This window comes from Bombina bombina, chromosome 6 (genome assembly GCF_027579735.1).
Source record: "Bombina bombina isolate aBomBom1 chromosome 6, aBomBom1.pri, whole genome shotgun sequence".
Taxonomy (NCBI): domain Eukaryota; kingdom Metazoa; phylum Chordata; class Amphibia; order Anura; family Bombinatoridae; genus Bombina; species Bombina bombina.
In genome coordinates this window covers 982,726,100-982,747,578 of record NC_069504.1, presented here as the reverse complement: position 1 = coordinate 982,747,578, position 21,479 = coordinate 982,726,100, and the positions used below count along the sequence as shown (strand labels likewise).

General features: G+C 39.9%; 1 protein-coding gene across 1 annotated transcript in view; it reads right to left on the bottom strand.

Moving 5' to 3' along the window:
- Nucleotides 1-21,479, bottom strand: part of HMGXB3 (HMG-box containing 3) — a 517,423-nt gene that overhangs the window by 418,910 nt on the left and 77,034 nt on the right. Inside the window, exon 3 of the mRNA XM_053718650.1 lies at nt 20,470-20,611. Coding sequence (XP_053574625.1) covers nt 20,470-20,609 — 140 coding nt within the window. The 5' untranslated portion in view covers nt 20,610-20,611. The remainder of the gene's footprint in view (nt 1-20,469; nt 20,612-21,479) is intronic.

The following is a 21,479-nucleotide window of genomic DNA, read 5'->3' as shown; positions in this document are numbered from 1 at the left end:
TCACAAGTCTGCCATAAAGGCAGTGGCTTGGCTTTTAAACTAATAAAACCATGACCTTTTAAAATGTTGCCAAAATAGCTGTGTCAGGGTGTTATTGAGGGTGTTGCAGAGATAAATAGATTTTATGGGTTACCATTCCATGTTAATAAGCATCTAGCAGCTTCTACAACCTTAATAAATGTCCCCTTAAATATATAATTAAATTTATTTGTCATAATAATAAGAATCTTTTTTCTGGTATGTTCAAGATTTTGACTCCATCCTATTTTAGGATTTGTTTAATGTAAAATTGTCTCCAATTTAGGGCCAGATTACAAGTGGTACGCTAACAGTTAAGCGCAAACGATATCGGATTTAATCGCATCTAATGCGCGTGTCGGATGCAGCACTTGTAATACAAGTTTAAAGTAAACTTGAATGATTGAGCGCAATTAAAGTTAACACGTTTTTGGGATATTGTAACCTCAGAGCTCTGTGTATATGTATTTATCTAAACCGATATATAATCATGTGTATACCTATAGATAAACTATATATAACATAATTTATGTAAGAACTTACCTGATAAATTAATTTCTTTCATATTAGCAAGAGTCCATGAGCTAGTGACGTATGGGATATACATTCCTACCAGGAGGGGCAAAGTTTCCCAAACCTCAAAATGCCTATAAATACACCCCTCACCACACCCACAAATCAGTTTAACGCATAGCCAAGAAGTGGGGTGATAAGACAAAAGTGCGAAAGCATAAAAAATAAGGAATTGGAATAATTGTGCTTTATACAAAAAAATCATAACCACCACAAAAAAGGGTGGGCCTCATGGACTCTTGCTAATATGAAAGAAATGAATTTATCAGGTAAGTTCTTACATAAATTATGTTTTCTTTCATGTAATTAGCAAGAGTCCATGAGCTAGTGACGTATGGGATAATGAATACCCAAGATGTGGATCTTCCACGCAAGAGTCACTAGAGAAGGAGGGATAAAATAAAGACAGCCAATTCCGCTGAAAATAATCCACACCCAAAATAAAGTTTAAATCTTATAATGAAAAAAACTGAAATTATAAGCAGAAGAATCAAACTGAAACAGCTGCCTGAAGTACTTTTCTACCAAAAACTGCTTCAGAAGAAGAAAACACATCAAAAATGGTAGAATTTAGTAAAAGTATGCAAAGACCAAGATGCTGCTTTGCAAATCTGATCAACCAAAGCTTCATTCCTAAACGCCCAGGAAGTAGAAACTGACCTAGTAGAATGAGCTGTAATCCTTTGAGGCGGAGTTTTACCCGACTCGACATAAGAATGATGAATCAAAGACTTTAACCAAGACGCCAAAGAAATGGCAGAGGCCTTATGACCTTTCCTAGAACCGGAAAAGACAACAAATAGACTAGAAGTCTTTCGGAAATTTTTAGTAGCTTCAACATAATATTTCAAAGCTCTAACTACATCCAAAGAATGCAACGATCTTCCCTTAGAATTCTTAGGATTAGGACACAATGAAGGAACCACAATTTCTCTACTAATGTTGTCAGAATTCACAACCTTACGTAAAAATTAAAAGAAGTTCGCAACACCGCCTTATCCTGATGAAAAATCAGAAAAGGAGACTCACAAGAAAGAGCAGAGAAATCAGAAACTCTTCTAGCAGAAGAGATGGCCAAAAGAAACAAAACTTTCCAAGAAAGTAATTTAATGTCCAGCGAATGTATAGGTTCAAACGGAGGAGCTTGAAGATCCCCCAGAACCAAATTCAAACTTCAAGGAGGAGAAATTGACTTAATAACAGGTTTTATACGAACCAAAGCTTGTACAAAACAATGAATATCAGGAAGACTAGCAATCTTTCTGTGAAAAAGAACAGAAAGAGCAGAGATTTGTCCTTTCAAGGAACTTGCAGACAAACCTTTATCCAAACCATCCTGAAGAAACTGTAAAATTCTCGGAATTCTAAAAGAATGCCAAAAAAAATGATGAGAAAAACGCCAAGAAATGTAAATCTTCCAGACTCGATAATATATCTTCCTAGATACAGATTTACGAGCTTGTAACATAGTATTAATCAGAGGGTCAGAGAAACCTCTATGACTGAGAATCAAGCGTTCAATCTCCATACCTTCAAATTTAAGGATTTGAGATCCTGATGGAAAAAAAGGACCTTGTGATAGAAGGTCTGGTCTTAACGGAAGAGTCCACGGTTGGCAAGTGGCCATCCGGACAAGAACCGCATACCAAAACCTGTGAGGCTATGCTGGAGCCACCAGCAGAACAAACGAGCACTCCTTAGAATCTTGGAAGAAGAACTAGAGGCGGAAAGATATAGGCAGGATGATACTTCCAAGGAAGCGACAATGCATCCACTGCCTCCGCCTGAGGATCCCTGGATCTGGACAGATACCTGGGAAGCTTCTTGTTTAGATGAGAAGCCATCAGATTTATTTCTGGAAGTCCCCACATTTGAACAATCTGAAGAAATACCTCTGGGTGAAGAGACCATTCGCCCGGATGTAACGTTTGGCGACTGAGATAATCCGCTTCCCAAATGTCTATACCTGGGATATGAACCGCAGAAATTAGACAGGAGCTGGATTCCGCCCATACCAGAATTCGAGATACTTCTTTCATAGCCAGAGGACTGTGAGTCCCTCCTTGATGATTGACATATGCCACAGTTGTGACATTGTCCGTCTGAAAACAAATGAACGACTCTCTCTTTAGAAGAGGCCATGACTGAAGAGCTCTGAAAATTGCACAGAGTTCCAAAATATTGATTGGTAATCTCACCTCCTGAGATTCCCAAACCTCTTGTGCTGTCAGAGACCCCCAAACAGCTCCCCAACCTGTCAGACTTGCATCTGTTGAAATCACAGTCCAGGTTGGAAGAACAAAAAGAAGCCCCCTGAACTAAACAATGGTGGTCTGTCCACCACGTCAGAGTGTCGTACAATCGGTTTCAAAGATATCAATTGAGATATCTTTGTATAATCCCTGCACCACTGGTTCAGCATACAGAGCTGAAGAAGTCGCATGTGAAAACGAGCAAGGGGACCGCGTCCAATGCAGCAGTCCTAAGACCTAGAATTTCCATGCATAAAGCTACCGAAGGGAAAGATTGAGACTGAAGGTTTCGACAAGCTGAAACCAATTTCAGACGTCTCTTGTCTGTCAGAGACAGAGTCAAGGACACTGAATCTATCAGGAAACCTAAAAAGATTACCCTTGTCTGAGGAATCAACAAACATTTTGGTAAATTGATCCTCCAACCATGTTCTAGAAGAAACAACACTCATAAAAGACTGGAAAGGTTCTTTCTAGTGAAAATGAGCAAAGGGAATTGAATCCAATGCTGAGGCCATAAGACCTAAAACTTCTGTGCATATATAGCAACTGAAGGAAATAATAGAGACTAAAGGTACCGACAGACGGAACCCAATAGAATTATCCCTTTGTCTGATAGAGACAAAGACAGTGACACAAACTATCTGGAAACCTAAAAAAGGTGACCCTTGTTTGAGGAATCAAGAGCTTTCTAAAAAAAGATCCTCTAACTATGTCCTGAAGAGCAAGTGAATCATATGAGATTCCGCATCCTCAGAAAATAATCTGAATGAAAACAGAAACATGAAAATATGCATTTATTGTATCTAAGGAAAACAAATAATGCTATCAATGACCATAAAAAGGCAAAATAGTTTGAATAAAACTCCAAACCCGGTTCCTAAAAAAGGAACTGGAAGAAATACCCCAGAAGATTCCAGGTCTGAGCAGCGCTTGAACCCCATGGGTGCCTAGCCATGCTTCAACAGTATCCAAAATATATAGGACAGAAACACACATAAAGAAAGTGTTAGCCTTACTGGAATAAAATCATAGAAATTTGGACAAAATAGAACCAAATAAATTTCAAAGAAGTCTTAACCTGCCCCTTACCAGCCAAGCTGGAATACGGCATGTACATCGCAATATTAGGGAGCTGATTTCAAACCCCAATTAAAAACATGTTACTTGGGAAAGAACTCAGGAATTCGTTCCTTAATAAGAACAACCAAACTAGTATAAGCTTAAGTTTTAGTCTTAGAACTCAATCTTGAAGCCCAGAGTAACAGTTAAGAATTGAATCCAATTATAAAACAAATAATTGATTATCTTAGAACAAAAGAAATATGGATTTATTTATTTTTTATTTATTTTTTTAAAATCACAAAATTCTTCTAGCTAAAATAGCTAAAAACATAGATTAACCCTAATTTGCGAAAATATTCAATAAAATGAAGACACAAATGAAATTATTAGCATGATAGTCCAGTTTAAAGGACCAGTCAATACAGTGGACTTGCATAATCAATAAATGCAAAATAACAAGACAAATGCAACAGCACCTAGTCTAGTAAATGTTGTCCCTTAACAATGCTAAAATAAATCATAATCTGATACTTGATCTTAAAGTAAACAGAAAAAATGAAGCAATTGCAATATCCCAATAAATTACAGGACCAAGAAAAGTACCTGAAACTAAATAATTTTCCATAAATAAGATACAACTATCTAAAGGAAAATAAATACTATTTTGCTATAGAAACAATAGCATAATTAGTAGAAGTAGAGATAGCCCCAATAAATTGGAGAACCCTCCAAATTGAATTTAACTGCTGGCAAAGAATATAGTTTAAAACCTTTGAAGAAGGAATAAAAGAAAATTCTCAGAATGGGGAATTGGAAAGAAAAACCTCTGAAAACACAGAAGAAATAAATAGGCAGAAATAGTGTCAGCTAGTCTTAAAGAACTAGTTACCTTAATATCCAAAATAATCAACACCTTTTCAACAAAGAACAAATGTACTTTAATAATAGAAAAATAATAAAAAAGTAGATTTGTTAGTGTCAATATCTGATGAAGAAAAAACATCAGAGAAGGATAAATCAGTATGTTGTTGGTCATTTGAAACTTCAATAATTAAAAAAGAAGTGAAAAAGACCTAAAAATTTTATTAGAAGGCATGAAGTCAGACAAAGCCTTTAAAATAGAATCAGAAAAATATTTCTTATAAATCTTCTAAATATTTCTTGTACATAAGATGTAAGAATGGAAATATATAAAGCATAAACACTAATGGATGCTGCATGTAAAAGTATATCATAATAACTTATTACAAACCATAGCTAAAGATAAACATTTATAACATTTAAAATAAATGAACTTAGCTTTGGTAGAACTGAAACTCAGTTAAGCGTTTTTCCAGAAGTGGCTTCTGATTCAGGGTCAATCTGAGACATCTTGCAATATGTAATAGAAAAAAACAACATATAAAGCAAAATTGATCAAATTCCTTAAATGACAGTTTCAGGAATGGGAAAAAAATGCCAATGAACAAGCTTCTAGCAACCAGAAGCAATAAATAATGAGACTTAAATATTGTGGAAACAACAATGACGCTCGAATTTTTTAGCGCCAAAAAAGCCACCCACATTATTTGGCGCCTAAATGCTTTTGGCGCCAAAAACGGCACCACATCCGGAACGCCGAAATTTTTTGGCGCAACGACACGTATGACGCCGGAAATGACAAGAAATTTTTTGCGCCAAGAAAGTCCGCGCCAAGAATGACGCAATAAAATGAAGCATTTTCAGCCCCCGCGAGCCTAACAGCCCACAGGAAAAAAGTCAAATTTTAAGGTAAGAAAAAATGATTAATTCATATGCATTATCCCAAATATGAAACTGACTGTCTGAAATAAGGAACGTTGAACATCCTGAATCAAGGCAAATAAATGTTTAAACACATATATTTAGAACTTTATAAAAAAGTGCCCAACCATAGCTTAGAGTGTCACAGAAAATAAGACTTACTTACCCCAGGACACTCATCTACATATAGTAGAAAGCCAAACCAGTACTGAAACGAGAATCAGTAGAGGTAATGGTATATATAAGAGTATATCGTCGATCTGAAAAGGGAGGTAAGAGATAAATCTCTACGACCGATAACAGAGAACCTATGAAATAGACCCCGTAGAAGGAGATCATTGAATTCAAATAGGCAATACTCTCTTCACATCCCTCTGACATTCACTGCACGCTGAGAGGAAAATCGGGCTCCAACCTGTTGCAGAGCGCATATCAACGTAAAATCTAGCACAAACTTACTTCACCACCTCCACAGGAGGCAAAGTTTGTAAAACTGATTTGTGGGTGTGGTGAGGGGTGTATTTATAGGCATTTTGAGGTTTGGGAAACTTTGCCCCTCCTGGTAGGAATGTATATCCCATACGTCACTAGCTCATGGACTCTTGCTAATTACATGAAAGAAATATATATATGTGTGTGTGTGTGTGTGTGAAGAACATTGGAACATGAAATATTCACATTTTCATGTCGGGCTAGCAGATTTGCGCAAATAGGGTGGGTTTTTTTCTCCCTTTTTTGCTCCCTTGACTTTTATGGGGGGAATATGTTAATGCGGATGCGATACTCTAAATTCGTCTTTTTGCGTGCATCAGGTTAGCACACAAGTAAAAACTTTTTACTTTCAACATGTAATATAAGTGCTATTCACCGTGATACGATCGGGTTGATTGACACCGTCTGCTAGCGGCCAATTGGCCGCGAATGTGCAGGGGGCGGCATTTCACAAGCATTTCACTAGAAATGCTTGTGCAATTATAAATGCCAACGGCGTATGCTGTCGGCATTTATCGATGTCCGCCCGCACATTGATAAATCTACCCCTTAGTCTGAACTTAAAATGAGTAGTAGATTTTATCTAATAAATTTCAAAAGTTATGTCTATTTCCACTCACCCTGTATAATGTGACAGCCGTCAGCCAATCACAAATGCATATACATATATTTTGTGAATTCTTTACACATGCTCAGTAGGAGTTAAAAACAGAAAAAGTGTAAATATAGAAAACACTATGCACATTTTGTTAATGAAAGTAAATTGGAAAGTTGTTTAAATATGCATGCTCTATCTAAATCATGAAAGTTTAATTTTGACTCGAGTGTCCCTTTAACCTATCAGCAGGGTTGGGAAAGTACAGCCCTTTTTAAAGATTATTCCTGAATCAGCTTTAAATGCAATGTAATTGTATCTGCCGATTGCTCAAATACAAACAGATATACATCTGAGTCAATAGTGGACTTATATAATTATATTTTTTTATTTTTTCAAACCAAAAAGTGTTAGGGCAAGATATATAGATTTCCAAATAATTACAGAGTCATTTTAAATGAATAATTCCTATTCAAATCTAATTAGTCACTAACATAGGCAGCCTGCTGATCCTGTGCGCCCATTAAGTGCACCCCCCCTGAAGCCTCTCCAGAAGCTGAGATGCCTATAGCACGCCACACACTATTCACCATGCTAAGCCTTCTCTCTTCAGTGCAGTCTTGGACACCAACCATTCTAACCATTTTCTTCACAGCACGAACCTGACCTCTGGATCTGTCACCAGTCATCGCATTAACATGGCTCCCACCATGCACAGTAATGGAGCAAGAACCCTAACACAGCCCTCTTCTTAAGTGTGACCACAGGGCGCAAGCCTGTCCAGGTCGAATAGGATGTTGACAATGAAACTGATGCAACATGAGAAGCAAGCACATTAGACACTGGTTTCCAGGAACACTCTTCCATATCATAACCATTCCACTTAATCAAATACTATAGTGGTTCTCCGTGAATCCAAGAATCCAAAATCTCCACAAACTCATCAGAACAGGAAGAGGAGATGAATGACATTGAGCGAAACAATTATTAAATACATCTCTTAAGTTGAGATAGAGTATATGAAAAAAACAGATAAATATTGTACTTGTCAGGAAGATCCAGCTGCACAGACACAGGATTCACAATCTTGCTGATCTTAAAAGGCCCCATAAAATGTGGCCCCAAATTCTTAAAGCGACAAGATAGTTTCAAATTAATTGTGGATAACCATACCAAATCACTACAGACATGGGGGAGCGGAGAAGCAAGCGTTGCCTGCAAAAAAAAAAAAAAAATCTGCTGCTGTTGAGCCCAAGTCAAAGTCTCATGTAGCAAATTGAAATTTTGTGAAAAAACATAATTTATGCTTACCTGATAAATTTATTTCTCTTGTAGTGTGTTCAGTCCACGGGTCATCCATTACTTATGGGATATATTCTCCTTCCCAACAGGAAGTTGCAAGAGGATCACCCAAGCAGAGCTGCTATATAGCTCCTCCCCTCATATGTCATATCCAGTCATTCGACCGAAACAAGACGAGAAAGGAGAAAGTATAAGGTGCAGTGGTGACTGGAGTTATAATTTTAAAATTTAGAACCTGCCTTAAAAAGACAGGGCGGGCCGTGGACTGAACACACTACAAGAGAAATAAATTTATCAGGTAAGCATAAATTATGTTTTCTCTTGTTAAGTGTGTTCAGTCCACGGGTCATCCATTACTTATGGGATACCCATACCAAAGCTAAGTACATGGATGATGGGAGGGACAAGGCAGGAACATTAAACAGAAGGAACCACTGCCTGTAGAACCTTTCTCCCAAAACCAGCCTCCGAAGAAGCGAAAGTGTCAAATTTGTAAAATTTGGAAAAAGTATTAAGTGAAGACCAAGTTGCAGCCTTGCAAATCTGTTCAACAGAGGCCTCATTCTTAAAGGCCCAGGTGGAAGCCACAGCTCTAGTGGAATGAGCTGTAATTCTTTCAGGAGGCTGCTGTCCAAAAAGAGAGAGAGGTAGCCGAAGCCTTTTGACCTCTCCTCTGTCCAGAGTAAACGACAAACAGAGAAGAAGTTTGTCTAAAACCTTTAGTTGCCTGTAAGTAGAACTTCAGAGCACGGACCACGTCTAGATTATGCAAAAGACGTTCCTTCTTTGAAGAAGGATTAGGACATAATGATGGAACAACAATCTCTTGATTGATATTCCTGTTAGAAACAACCTTAGGTAAAAACCCAGGTTTAGTACGTAGTACTACCTTGTCTGAATGAAAGATCAGATAAGGAGAATCACAATGTAAGGCAGATAACTCAGAGACTCTTCGAGCCGAGGAAATAGCCATCAAAAACAAAACTTTCCAAGATAAAAGCTTAATATCAATGGAATGAAGGGGTTCAAACGGAACACCCTGAAGAACTTTAAGAACCAAGTTTAAGCTCCACGGAGGAGCAACAGCTTTAAACACGGGCTTAATTCTAGCCAAAGCCTGACAAAAGGCCTGGACGTCTGGATTCTCTGCCAGACGTTTGTGTAAAAGAATAGACAGAGCTGAAATCTGTCCCTTTAGCGAACTAGCGGACAAACCTTTTTCTAAACCCTCTTGTAGAAAAGCCAATATCCTAGGAATCCTAACTTTACTCCATGAGTAACTCTTGGATTCGCACCAATATAAATATTTACGCCATATCTTATGGTAAATTTTTCTGGTCACAGGTTTCCGAGCCTGTATTAATGTATCAATAACCGAATCCGAAAACCCCCGCTTAGATAGAATCAAGCGTTCAATTTCCAGGCAGTCAGCCTCAGAGAAATTAGGTTTGGATGGTTGAAAGGACCCTGAATTAGAAGGTCCTGCCTCAGAGGAAGAGACCATGGTGGACAGGACGACATGTCCACTAGGTCTGCATACCAGGTTCTGCGTGGCCACGCAGGCGCTATCAGAATTACCGATGCCCTCTCCTGTTTGATCCTGGCAATCAGTCGAGGTAGCAACGGAAATGGTGGAAACACATAAGCTATGTTGAAAACCCAAGGGGCTGCTAATGCATCTACCAGCACCGCTCCCGGGTCCCTGGACCTGGATCCGTAACAAGGAATCTTCGCGTTCTGGCAAGATGCCATGAGATCCAGATCCGGTTTGCCCCAACGACGAATCAGTTGAGCAAATACCTCCGGGTGAAGTTCCCACTCTCCCGGATGAAAAGTCTGGCGACTTAGGAAATCCGCCTCCCAGTTCTCTACGCCTGGGATGTAAATCGCTGACAGGTGGCAAGAGTGAGACTCTGCCCAGCGAATTATCTTCGAGACTTCCAACATCGCTAGGGAACTCCTGGTTCCCCCTTGATGATTGATGTAAGCCACAGTCGTGATATTGTCCGACTGAAATCTGATGAACCTCAGTCTTGCTAACTGAGGCCAAGCTAGAAGAGCATTGAATATTGCTCTTAATTCTAGAATGTTTATTGGAAGGAGTTTCTCCTCCTGAGTCCACGAACCCTGAGCCTTCAGGGAATTCCAGACTGCTCCCCAGCCTAGAAGGCTGGCATCCGTTGTTACAATCGTCCAATCTGGTCTGCGAAAGGTCATTCCTTTGGACAGATGAACCGGTGACAACCACCAGAGAAGAGAATCTCTGGTCTCCTGGTCCAGATTTAGCAAAGGGGACAGATCTGAGTAATCCCCGTTCCATTGACTGAGCATGCATAGTTGCAGCGGTCTGAGATGCAGGCGCGCAAATGGCACTATGTCCATTGCCGCGACCATTAAGCCGATTACCTCCATGCACTGAGCTACTGATGGGCTTGGAATGGAATGAAGGACACGGCAAGCATTGAGAATCTTTGATAACCTGGACTCCGTCAGGTAAATCTTCATCTCTACAGAATCTATAAGAGTCCCTAGAAAAGGAACCCTTGTGAGTGGTAACAGAGAACTCTTTTCCACGTTCACTTTCCACCCATGCGACCTCAGAAATGCAAGAACTATCTCTGTATGAGACTTTGCATTCTGAAAACTTGACGCTTGTGTCAGAATGTCGTCTAGGTACGGAGCCACCGCTATGCCTCGTGGTCTTAGTACCGCCAGAAGTGAGCCCAGAACCTTCGTAAAAATTCTCGGGGCCGTGGCTAACCCGAAGGGAAGAGCCACAAACTGGTAATGCCTGTCTAGAAAGGCAAACCTTAGGTACCGATAATGATCTTTGTGAATCGGTATGTGAAGGTAAGCATCCTTTAAGTCCACTGTGGTCATATATTGACCCTCCTGGATCATGGGTAGGATGGTTCGAATGGTTTCCATCTTGAACGATGGTACCCTTAGGAATTTGTTTAAGATCTTTAAGTCCAAGATTGGCCTGAAGATTCCCTCTTTTTTGGGAACCACAAATAGATTTGAGTAAAATCCATGTCCCTGTTCCGATCGCAGAACTGAGTGGATCACTCCCATGATTAAGAGGTCTTGTACACATTGTAGAAATGCCTCTCTCTTTACTAGGTTTGTTGATAACCTCGAAAGATGGAACCTCCCTTGTGGAGGAGAGGTTTTGAAATCCAGAAGGTATCCCTGAGATATAATCTTCAACGTCCAGGGATCCTGCACATCTCTTGCCCAAGCCTGGGCGAAGAGAGAAAGTCTGCCCCCCACTAAATCCGTCTCCGGATAGGGGGCCCTGTCTTCATGCTGTCTAAGGGGCGGAAGTAGGCTTTCTGGCCTGCTTGCCCTTGTTCCATGACTGGTTGCCTTTCCAACCCTGTCTGTAACGAGCAGTAGTTCCTTCCTGTTTTGGAGCGGAGGAAGTTGATGCTGCTCCTGCCTTGAAGTTACGAAAGGCACGAAAATTAGACTGTTTGGCCTTTGGTTTGGCCCTGTCCTGAGGAAGGGCGTGGCCCTTACCTCCCGTAATGTCAGCAATAATTTCCTTCAAGCCGGGCCCGAATAAGGTCTGCCCTTTGAAAGGAATGTTAAGTAGCTTAGACTTGGAAGTTACATCCGCTGACCAGGATTTAAGCCAGAGCGCTCTGCGCGCCTGTATGGCGAATCCGGAATTTTTAGCCGTAAGTTTGGTTAGATGTACTATGGCATCTGAAACAAACGCATTAGCTTGCTTAAGGGTTCTAACTTTGCGCAAAGCCTCATCCAATGGCTCTGTGCGAATCACCTCTTCCAGAGACTCAAACCAGAATGCTGCTGCAGCCGTGACAGGCGCAATGCATGCAAGAGGCTGCAAAATAAAACCCTGTTGAACAAACATTTTCTTAAGATAACCCTCTAACTTTTTATCCATTGGATCTGAGAAAGCACAGCTATCCTCCACCGGGATAGTGGTACGCTTGGCTAAAGTAGAAACTGCTCCCTCCACCTTAGGGACCGTCTGCCATAAGTCTCGTGTGGTGGCGTCTATAGGAAACATTTTTCTGAATATCGGGGGAGGGGAAAAAGGCACACCGGGTCTATCCCACTCCTTACTAATAATTTCTGTAAGTCTTTTTGGTATAGGAAAAATGTCAGTACACACCGGTACCGCATAGTATCTATCCAACCTACATAATTTCTCGGGGATTGCCACCGTGTTGCAATCATTCAGAGCCGCTAATACCTCCCCTAGTAACAAACGGAGGTTCTCAAGCTTAAATTTAAAATGTGAAATTTCTGAATCCGGTCTCCCCGGATCAGAACCGTCACCGACAGAATGAAGCTCACCGTCCTCATGTTCTGCAAATTGTGACGCAGTATCAGACATGGCTCTCGTGTCATCAGCGCGCTCTGTCCTTAACCCAGAGCTATCGCGCTTGCCCCTCAATTCGGGCATATTATATAATACTTCTTTCATAACATTAGCCATATCATGTAAAGTGATTTGTAAGGGCCTAGATGTACTAGGCGTCTCAATTCTACGCATCTCCCGAGCGGGAGACGCAGGTACTGACACGTGAGGAGAGTTAGGCGGCATAACTTCCCCCTCGTTGTCTGGTGATAGTTTCTCTATCGGTACAGATTGACTTTTATTCAAAGCAATATCAATACAATTGGTACACATCGTTCTATTGGGCTCCACATTGGCTTTTGAACATGATGAACAAACAGTTTCCTCTGAATCAGACATGTTTAAACAGACTTAGCAATGAAACTAGCAAGCTTGGAAATCACTTTCAATAAGTTTACAAGCAATATAAAAAACGCTGCAGCGCTTTAAAAATACAGATATAATTAAACATTTCTTAACAAGAAGTGTAATATTAGCAGAGGATTGCACCCATTAGCAAAAGGATGATTAACCCCTCAATACCCAAAACGGATAAAACTGATATCAATTAAGATTTAATGCTTTTAATCACAGTCAAGCACACTGTCACAGATCTGCTGTGACTGATTACCTCCCTCAAAAATGAATTTTGCAGACCCCTGTGCTCTCTTGAGACGTCCTGGATCAAGGAGGAAGAAGCAGGAAGACTGTGCTAGAATTATAACTGCGCAACAAGGCGCTAAAACAAGGTCCCTCCCACTCCTATCACAACAGTGGGAGCCCTGATATAACTGTTTCCATGCAGAAAATATATGTCAGCCATGTGGAAAAAAATCATGCCCAAAGAGATTTATCACCAAAGTACCTCACAAAAACGAATAACATGCCAGTAAACGTTTTATTAAAAAATAACATTTTCCAATGTCATGCAAAGTTATCACTAAGCCTGCTACCAGTCGCTACCTCTGCAGATAAGGCTTAAGTATTATTTCAGTTTTAACAGTATTTTCTCAGTCAAATTCTAGTCCCTAGAAAATAACTTGACTGCGCATACATTTACCAGCCTGATACCAGTTGCCACTACTGCATTTAAGGCTGTACTTACATCATACGGTAACAGCAGTATTTTCTTAGTCAATTCCATTCCCAGAAAATAATGTACTGCACATACCTCATTTGCGGAGGACCCCGCATGCTATTCCCAGTTTCTGAAGTTACCCCACTCCTCAGAATGTCGAGAACAGCCAGTGGATCTTAGTTACGCCTGCTAAGATCATAGAAAAAAAACGCAGGCAGTTTCTTCTTCCAAATACTGCCTGAGATAGAAAAACAGCACACTCCGGTGCCATTTAAAATAACAAACTTTTGATTGAAGAATAGTTAAGTAAAAACTCCAGCTCCTCTCGCGACCTCCTTCTTTGTTGAGGGTTGCAAGAGAATGACTGGATATGACATGTGAGGGGAGGAGCTATATAGCAGCTCTGCTTGGGTGATCCTCTTGCAACTTCCTGTTGGGAAGGAGAATATATCCCATAAGTAATGGATGACCCGTGGACTGAACACACTTAACAAGAGAAAAGGTTAATATGCTGTTCAAATCTGGAAAGAGCGAAACAGAAGGAAGATTCAGAAAAAATATAGGATGAAAAACATAACTGGCAAAAAACTGAGACATATCGATGGACTGAGGTTATGGTTATTTTAAGCAAATTCTACTGTTAAAGTATACCAGTATCTTGAAGGTAGAGACAAAAGCATTGCAAATAATGTTTCCATGTTTCATTAGTTTGTTCAGGTTAACCATTAGTCTGATGATATCCTAATGTCAAAGAACAATAGATACATACAGCATATGTGTTTCCAGAACTGAAAAATAAACTGCAAACTTCTAAAAAAAATGGGGGGGAGTGCCTACCATGGGCAGGAATGGCCGCAAGTTGCTAGTGCTCCGTGAACCGTCCACAAGCAAGGAAATACAAACCTCTCAAATCTAACTCTAATGGCCGATTGACATCGCGGAAGCTCCAAGGCACCTACCGACATAAAGCTTTGACACAGCGCTATCAACATTGAGTAGAGGATCAACGTCGAGCCACGCTGGATAAGGCAGGCATAGAAAGCGGCCCACTCTACCATACCCAGACGGCGAAATACCTGAAAACACCCAAGTGCCTGCAGACACAGAGCTTTGACATGGTGCTATCACGATTGCGAAGAGGACTAACGCAGAGCCACACTGGATTAAAGCAGGCATAGAAATCGGCCCACTCGACCTTACCCAGACTGCGGTGCAATACCTAGTAAGTAGTCACACCCACTACTAAGCTAAATGCCTTCCCATAGCAATATGCACACACATAAATGGGTCCCAGCTCTATTTTTTTAAAGGCATGCAACAATACTACATAGCAAGCACTAATGCACACACTTACCTTCCATCTGGGGGATAGAGAGTTGAACTGCATCAACAGCAAACAATAGCATATCAATCCGCTCTTAATCTAATCACATTCAAAGAAGGTTAACTTATTTAGGCGACTTGGGTGACAGACTATATCCTTTCTTAACATAGACACAGGATTACCTTAGGTTTCTCATTCTCTAGAGAGAGGAAAGAAAACTTATTTGGACTTTTCAGTCAATAAACTTTTTACCGAAGTCTATCTCTCACAAATAACTTTTGCTATTATCTAATTCAACTCCACACTTAATATGGCCTCAAAAATAAATCACATACAATTGGATAAACCACCAAAAATGCCACAAACCTCAGAGAATAAAATGAAATGCTCTATCTTAGAAAAATCATCTACATTACCTTCACAAGACACACCAGTGAATATCCCTGACCTAGAAGATAACACCCATCACACATGCAGATTTACCTAAGAAAGCAGATTTTGTTGGTAAAAGATCTGGAAAAAGAACTCACTATAATAGATTGGAACCAAGTGGGAAAACAAAGGGCTCTACAGGGTGGCGGTTGTGGTGCAGAGAGGACAGTTGCTTCCCTTCACCCAATTGCAGTCAAAACTTACACCTATAAAACTACACTGGTACCTGTATCTCCAGCTGCGCTCCTCCTTGCATTCTTTCTTGATAAAATCTAAGAGCGGATAACCTACGGTGTTAAAAGCCTGTGGCGCAGGTCCTACAAGGGCTAAACATAATATTTCTAGAATATACATTACACTGCAAACACCTCCAAACAGGACTAAATCCCTGGTAATGGTAGCATGAGAGAAGGACCTAAATATAATTAAAGGAATACAGGAATGGGAGGACATGATCCAGGGAGCTGATAAGGGATTAATTAGTATGGATTTAAAGGAAAATGTCACGAAGACTATATTTAGATGGTATTTAATAACGAGGACAGCTCATATGCAACCAAATGGCAGTAAATTATGTTATAGGGGATGCGGTGAATTAGGGTCCTATAAACACATGTGGTGGGACTGTAGGGAGATTCAGGGGACCTGGCAAAAACTCTCCGCTTTGATTGGCCAACTGCTGGAGGAGGAAGTCACACTTACTATTCAACAGGCATTGCTACACGAACACATAGATAAATTCCATAGATATCTCAACACGTTCATTAGAATCCTATGTACAGTGACAAGGATTTGCATTGCAAAATATTGGAAGGTAGGATCACCCTCATGGTCGGGAAATACACAATAAAATATGTTATACCTATACTATGTATGAATCCGCAGCGGATACGTTAAATAATAGGGCCTCCTTTCAGAAGATATGGTACTACTGGATTAGTAACTCAATACCTACCATATCTGAACATGTTGCCCAATCTGACTCCTAAACATTGGACCTGGACAATACCTGTAGGTTTCGGAGGATCGCTGGGAGAAGGGATACTTTCTCTCCCCCCCCTACCCTTCCTGGAGCCGAATCACTTAAAAGTGGCTCTTGGAAAAATGATTGGCTTTAATCTAAATGTTTATTTGATCATTAATATAGATAAGAAACTTTCAGCTTGCCCTATTTTTCTTGTTTTATCATTGGGTAAAGAGTTCACATGATAATAACTCTGTAACAACCTTCCTGGAGTAGATTCCAAAAACAGGTGGCCAACTTGTGAAGTTTGAAATTTGATTTCTTTTGCAGGGCCCTCTACATTCCAAATTGTTTCCCTGGGAAATATGAAGTACATTAAGATATATAGGAGGAATTGGGGGGGAAATACTATTTGGATGTGTTGGAATTCTTATCTCCTAATATTCTAATATTTGTATCTTTGGAGAAATGGTTGAAAATCTTTTGTATTGTAAGTGAACAAGAAATTTGATAATAAAAAATATTTAAACATAATAGATTGGAAAAAAAATTTGCTAACACTAGGAAATCTTCAATTTCAGCTATATTCCTTGAAATTACTTATAAGATTTGAATGCGTTGGTATCTCACCCCTGTACACCTCAAAAGTATTTTCCAGATTATCTCTGACAAGTGTTGGAGAGACTGCAGTAGTGAAGGAACCTTGATACACATGTGGTCGAATTGCTCCAAGATACACCCATTTAGGAGATATGTAGAGAAATACATAAACACTTTAATAGGATCTAGTCCAGAAATTCAACTACTACCTACCTTATTAAATGTTTTACTTAAATACCACTGTAAACTACGATTGAAACTCATACAGTTTTCTCTTAATGCAGCCAAATGATTGATTGCCGGCACTGGAAATCACAGACAATTCCTACAATTTTCATGTGGTTAACACAAATGGAAGACATTCTGACTTTAGAAGCATATAATTACAAACTTAATAAAATGGACACCTATTTAGACATCAAATATAATTGGGAATCCAATAAACAAGAATTCCAAAACTCCCATCCAACAATCGTTTAAAACCCCTGGGATATCACCAACTCAGCGCACCCATAAAGGAATGAATAAACAATACTATATATACCTCAACTCCATCCCTTCCCCCACCTATATCTCTACCCCTCATCTTATTCTTCTCTCTCTTTCTCTTCTATTCGCCCTATATTCTTCTTTTTCATCTTCTTCTGTTTTATCCTTGTACTTTCTTGTTCTTCTATATAAAGAATCCTATGAATTAGGAATTTAATTAATTCCATAGTGTACAAAAACTCTTAGTACAAATTTGTGTTGTTTTTATCTTGTAAAGTAGTTTTTAATGTGAACAGTAGATGGCAGTATTAGACAGTCAAAGATGTATTAAGCGGTTAACCACTCTGAAACTGTGATAGGTTGGTTGTACCTTTAAATAAGACACAGGTGTGTAGTTCAGTATGCATGATTAAGGGACTGTGATCCCGAAACGTTGCATACCTGTCTTTTTTGTATGCTTCAATAAAGTAAGTAAAAAGATTATATGGTGCTGTGGAGTGTCTACTTTGCTGTATGTTACCAGCTGGAGGTCGCCGGATTTTCCTACGTGCACCATCTCAATAGAGGTAACTACCCGATTGCTGGTCTACATTTGGCCTTTGTTGTGTATTCATAGGAACAAACAATTCTAGAATTGCAAAAACCTTCTTCGAATCCATTTTAATATAATCTGGAGAAACAATATACTGTTCCCAAAAACTTGACAGTAGGAACTGAAAACTGCCACTTTTCCATCTTAGCGCAACCCTCTGAAGCCTCTCCAGAAGCCAAGATGCCCATAGCACACCCCACACTATCCACTGTGCTAAACCATCTCTCTCCACCACAGTAACTACTTTCTTCACAGTGCGACCCCAAACTTTGGATTTAAGGACCAACAAGCCCGACAATTGTACAAAGCATTTAAAAAGTTTATAATTATTATTATTAAGGTCAATCTTAAATGTAATTGTTGCACAAGCATCTGTGCAAGTAAAATCTTCTGTAAAGATATACAAGATTTAAGCAGTACAACAAAGAAATACAACAATGTGTATATATTACCTGTTCGAGTCGCTGATGGTAAAGTTACAAAGAAAATGATATTATAGAAAACTAGTCGATAACCTGCCCAGAGGGCAGTTTAATTATTTTTTAAACTACAGATTTGCCGCGAGCGAGAGGCGTGGCTTTCCACAAACGTGCAGTGTTTGATTGATGTTAATTCCTATCCCTGTAAAATATTTTTGGAAGTTGCGATCAGCAATTTCTGTAACTCCGCCCACACATAATTTATACTGTATCAATGCATAGTTACTGTATCAATAATGTAGACTATATGTAGACAATAATGTAGACTATAAATAAAACAAATCCCCCCCAAAAAACCCTTAAAAAATCCTAAGTCTAACCCCCAGGTTGGTACTCACGGTTCCTAAAGTCTGGCGGAAGAAGGTCCTGTTCTAGGAGGTGAAGTCTTTTTCCAAGGGCAACAGCTTCTTCCAGGAACATCCTGCGCGAAGCGGAGCTGAAGACCGCAGAGCTGAAGACCGGCGACTCTAGAACTGAAGACCGGCGACCGCGGAGCCATGGAGCGTGGCGGATCCTCTTTGTACGATCTCCGCCTTACACTGAATAGTGAATTCAAGGTACACGATTAAAGATGGCGTCCCTTGAATTCCTATTGGCTGATTTCATTCTTCCAAAGAATTGGAATAATCAAATAAGCCAACAGGAATTCAAGGGACGCTATCTTTAATCACGTACCTTGAGGATCCTCCACGCTCCATGGCTCCGTGGTCACCGGTCTTCAGTTCCAGAGTCGCCCGTCTTCAGCTCCGCTCAAGATGTTCCTGGAAGAAGAAGAGGTTGCGCTTGGAAGAAGACTTCACCACCTGGAACAGGACCTTCTCCACCAGACTTTAGGAACCGCGAGTACCAACCTGGGGGTTAGACTTAGGATTTTTTAAGGGTTTTTTGGGGGGATTTGTTTTATTTAGATTAGGGATGGGCAGAAAAAGAGCTAAATGCCCTTTTAAGGGCAATGCTCAAACAAATGCCCTTTTCAGGGCAATGGGTAGTTTAGGTTTTTTAGGATTAGGTTATTTTATTTGGGAGGGGTTACTGTTAGGGGGGGCTTTGTGTATTTTCTTGAAAAAGAGCTGATTATCTTGGGGCAATGCCCTGCAAAAAGCCCTTTTAAGGGCTACTGGTAGTTTATTCTTAGAGTAGGGGGTGTTTTAATTTTGGGGGGTCTTTTTTTATTTTCATAGGGATTAGGTTTAATTTTGTTAAATTTGGTAATTTGATTTTTTATTTTCTGTAATGTAAGCCTTTTTTATTTTTTGTAAACTTAGTTTTTTTTTTTTTTTTTGTAACTTTAGAATATATTAGTTTAAGTAATTTGAGTTTATTTAATGGGGTGTTAGGTTAGTGTACTGTACTTAGTTATATAAATAGTTATTTGCGTTGTGGGTTTTGGCGGTTTAAAGGGTTAATAGGGTAACTAGGTTTATTGCGATGTAGGGGTTTAGGGGTTAATAGGGTTAATAGGTTTATTGCGATGTAGGGGTTTTGCGGTTTAGGGGCTAATAGGGTAAATAGGTTTATTGTGATGTAGGGGTTTTGCGGTTTAGGGGTTACAAGGGTAAATAGTTTTATTGCGATGTAGGGGTTTTGCGGTTTAGGGGTTAATAGGGTAAATTAGTTTATTGCGATGTAGAGGTTTTGCGGTTTAGGAGTTAATACTTTGTGTAGGATTTTTTTGTTTGTTATATTTCGTGCGGGTGGTTAGTTATATTTAGGTGTTGCTTTTGCAATGCTCCGTTTGCCTTCGTTGCATCCCGGTGGATTCCGAAAATGGCAGGGTGGTGAAAGAATCTACCGAAATTCGTAATTCACCTGGATGCAGGACAATTCTTTTGTCCTCGTGCTGCCAACATTCCATTGAGGATGCGTGCGCAACTGCCGACAGACATTACAAATGCAATTATAGTATAGATAATATTTTCTATTGCTCAAAAAAACATAACATCAAAATCTGAGCTAAGTTACTCTAGGTAAATAATGAAAGTATATTAATAACAACAAACAGCAGCTTATATACATTACCATACAAGATGCCAGTGTTCTACTTTTATAAAGACACATACCTAGGTTTCTTTACTGTTTCTCCTCGTTCAGCACAACTTCTGTATTTCTTTTTTTTTAATGGGGGTTTGGCAGGCACAAAATTTCCCTCCATCTCTTCAGTGACAACTGTTACTTCGGTGCCATCAAAAGGAGCGTCCATGTCTTAAAAACAGAAATGTAGATCATTTACTTAGCTACTGCTTTGTAGATTATTTCAATGCTATGAAATGATCAAGATATCAACACTGCAAATATAGCTCTATAGAGTAAGTGTAAACAAAAAACATAAATCATGCTTACCTGATAACTTTCTTTTCTTCTGATGGAAAGAGTCCACAGCTGCATTCATTACTTTTGGGAATTCAGAACCTGGCCACCAGGAGGAGGCAAAGACACCCCAGTCAAAGGCTTAAATACTCCTCCCACTCCCCGCATCCCCCAGTCATTCTGCTGAGTAGAAGAAATATCAGGGTGAAAAGGTGCCAAAAGAATAAAAATACAGAGGCCCCACATAAGGAATACGGGTGGGGAGCTGTGGACTCTTTCCATCTGTGGACTCTTTCCATCTGAAGAAAAGAAAATGATCAGGTAAGCATAATTTATGTTTTCTTCATAAATGGAAAGAGCCCACATTTTTTATCATTATTTTTGGGAAAACAATACCCAAGCTATAGAGGACACTAAATGCCAAGACGGAAGGTTACAAGAGGCGGCACATTCTGAGAGCACCAGGCCTAAAACCACTACCCAACAAAACCCTGCTTCGTCCGAAGCCGAGAACATTGAAGGAAAAAGCCCCAAGGACACTGAACCGCAGATAGTCCGGAAGCCTAGCTGGAGACCGAAAAATCGGACTCAACTGAGCCAACAGTCCTCCAGGAGATACCGTCGCCCAGCGGTCAGCCCCCAACCACACACCCCTTACTAGCGAAGGGAACACCAGCCCAAAACTCCCAAAGGGATAAAGCAAGAAAAAAAATCAAAGGAAATCAAAAGGACACCACAAAATTCCATAAAGGAAGACCCCCAG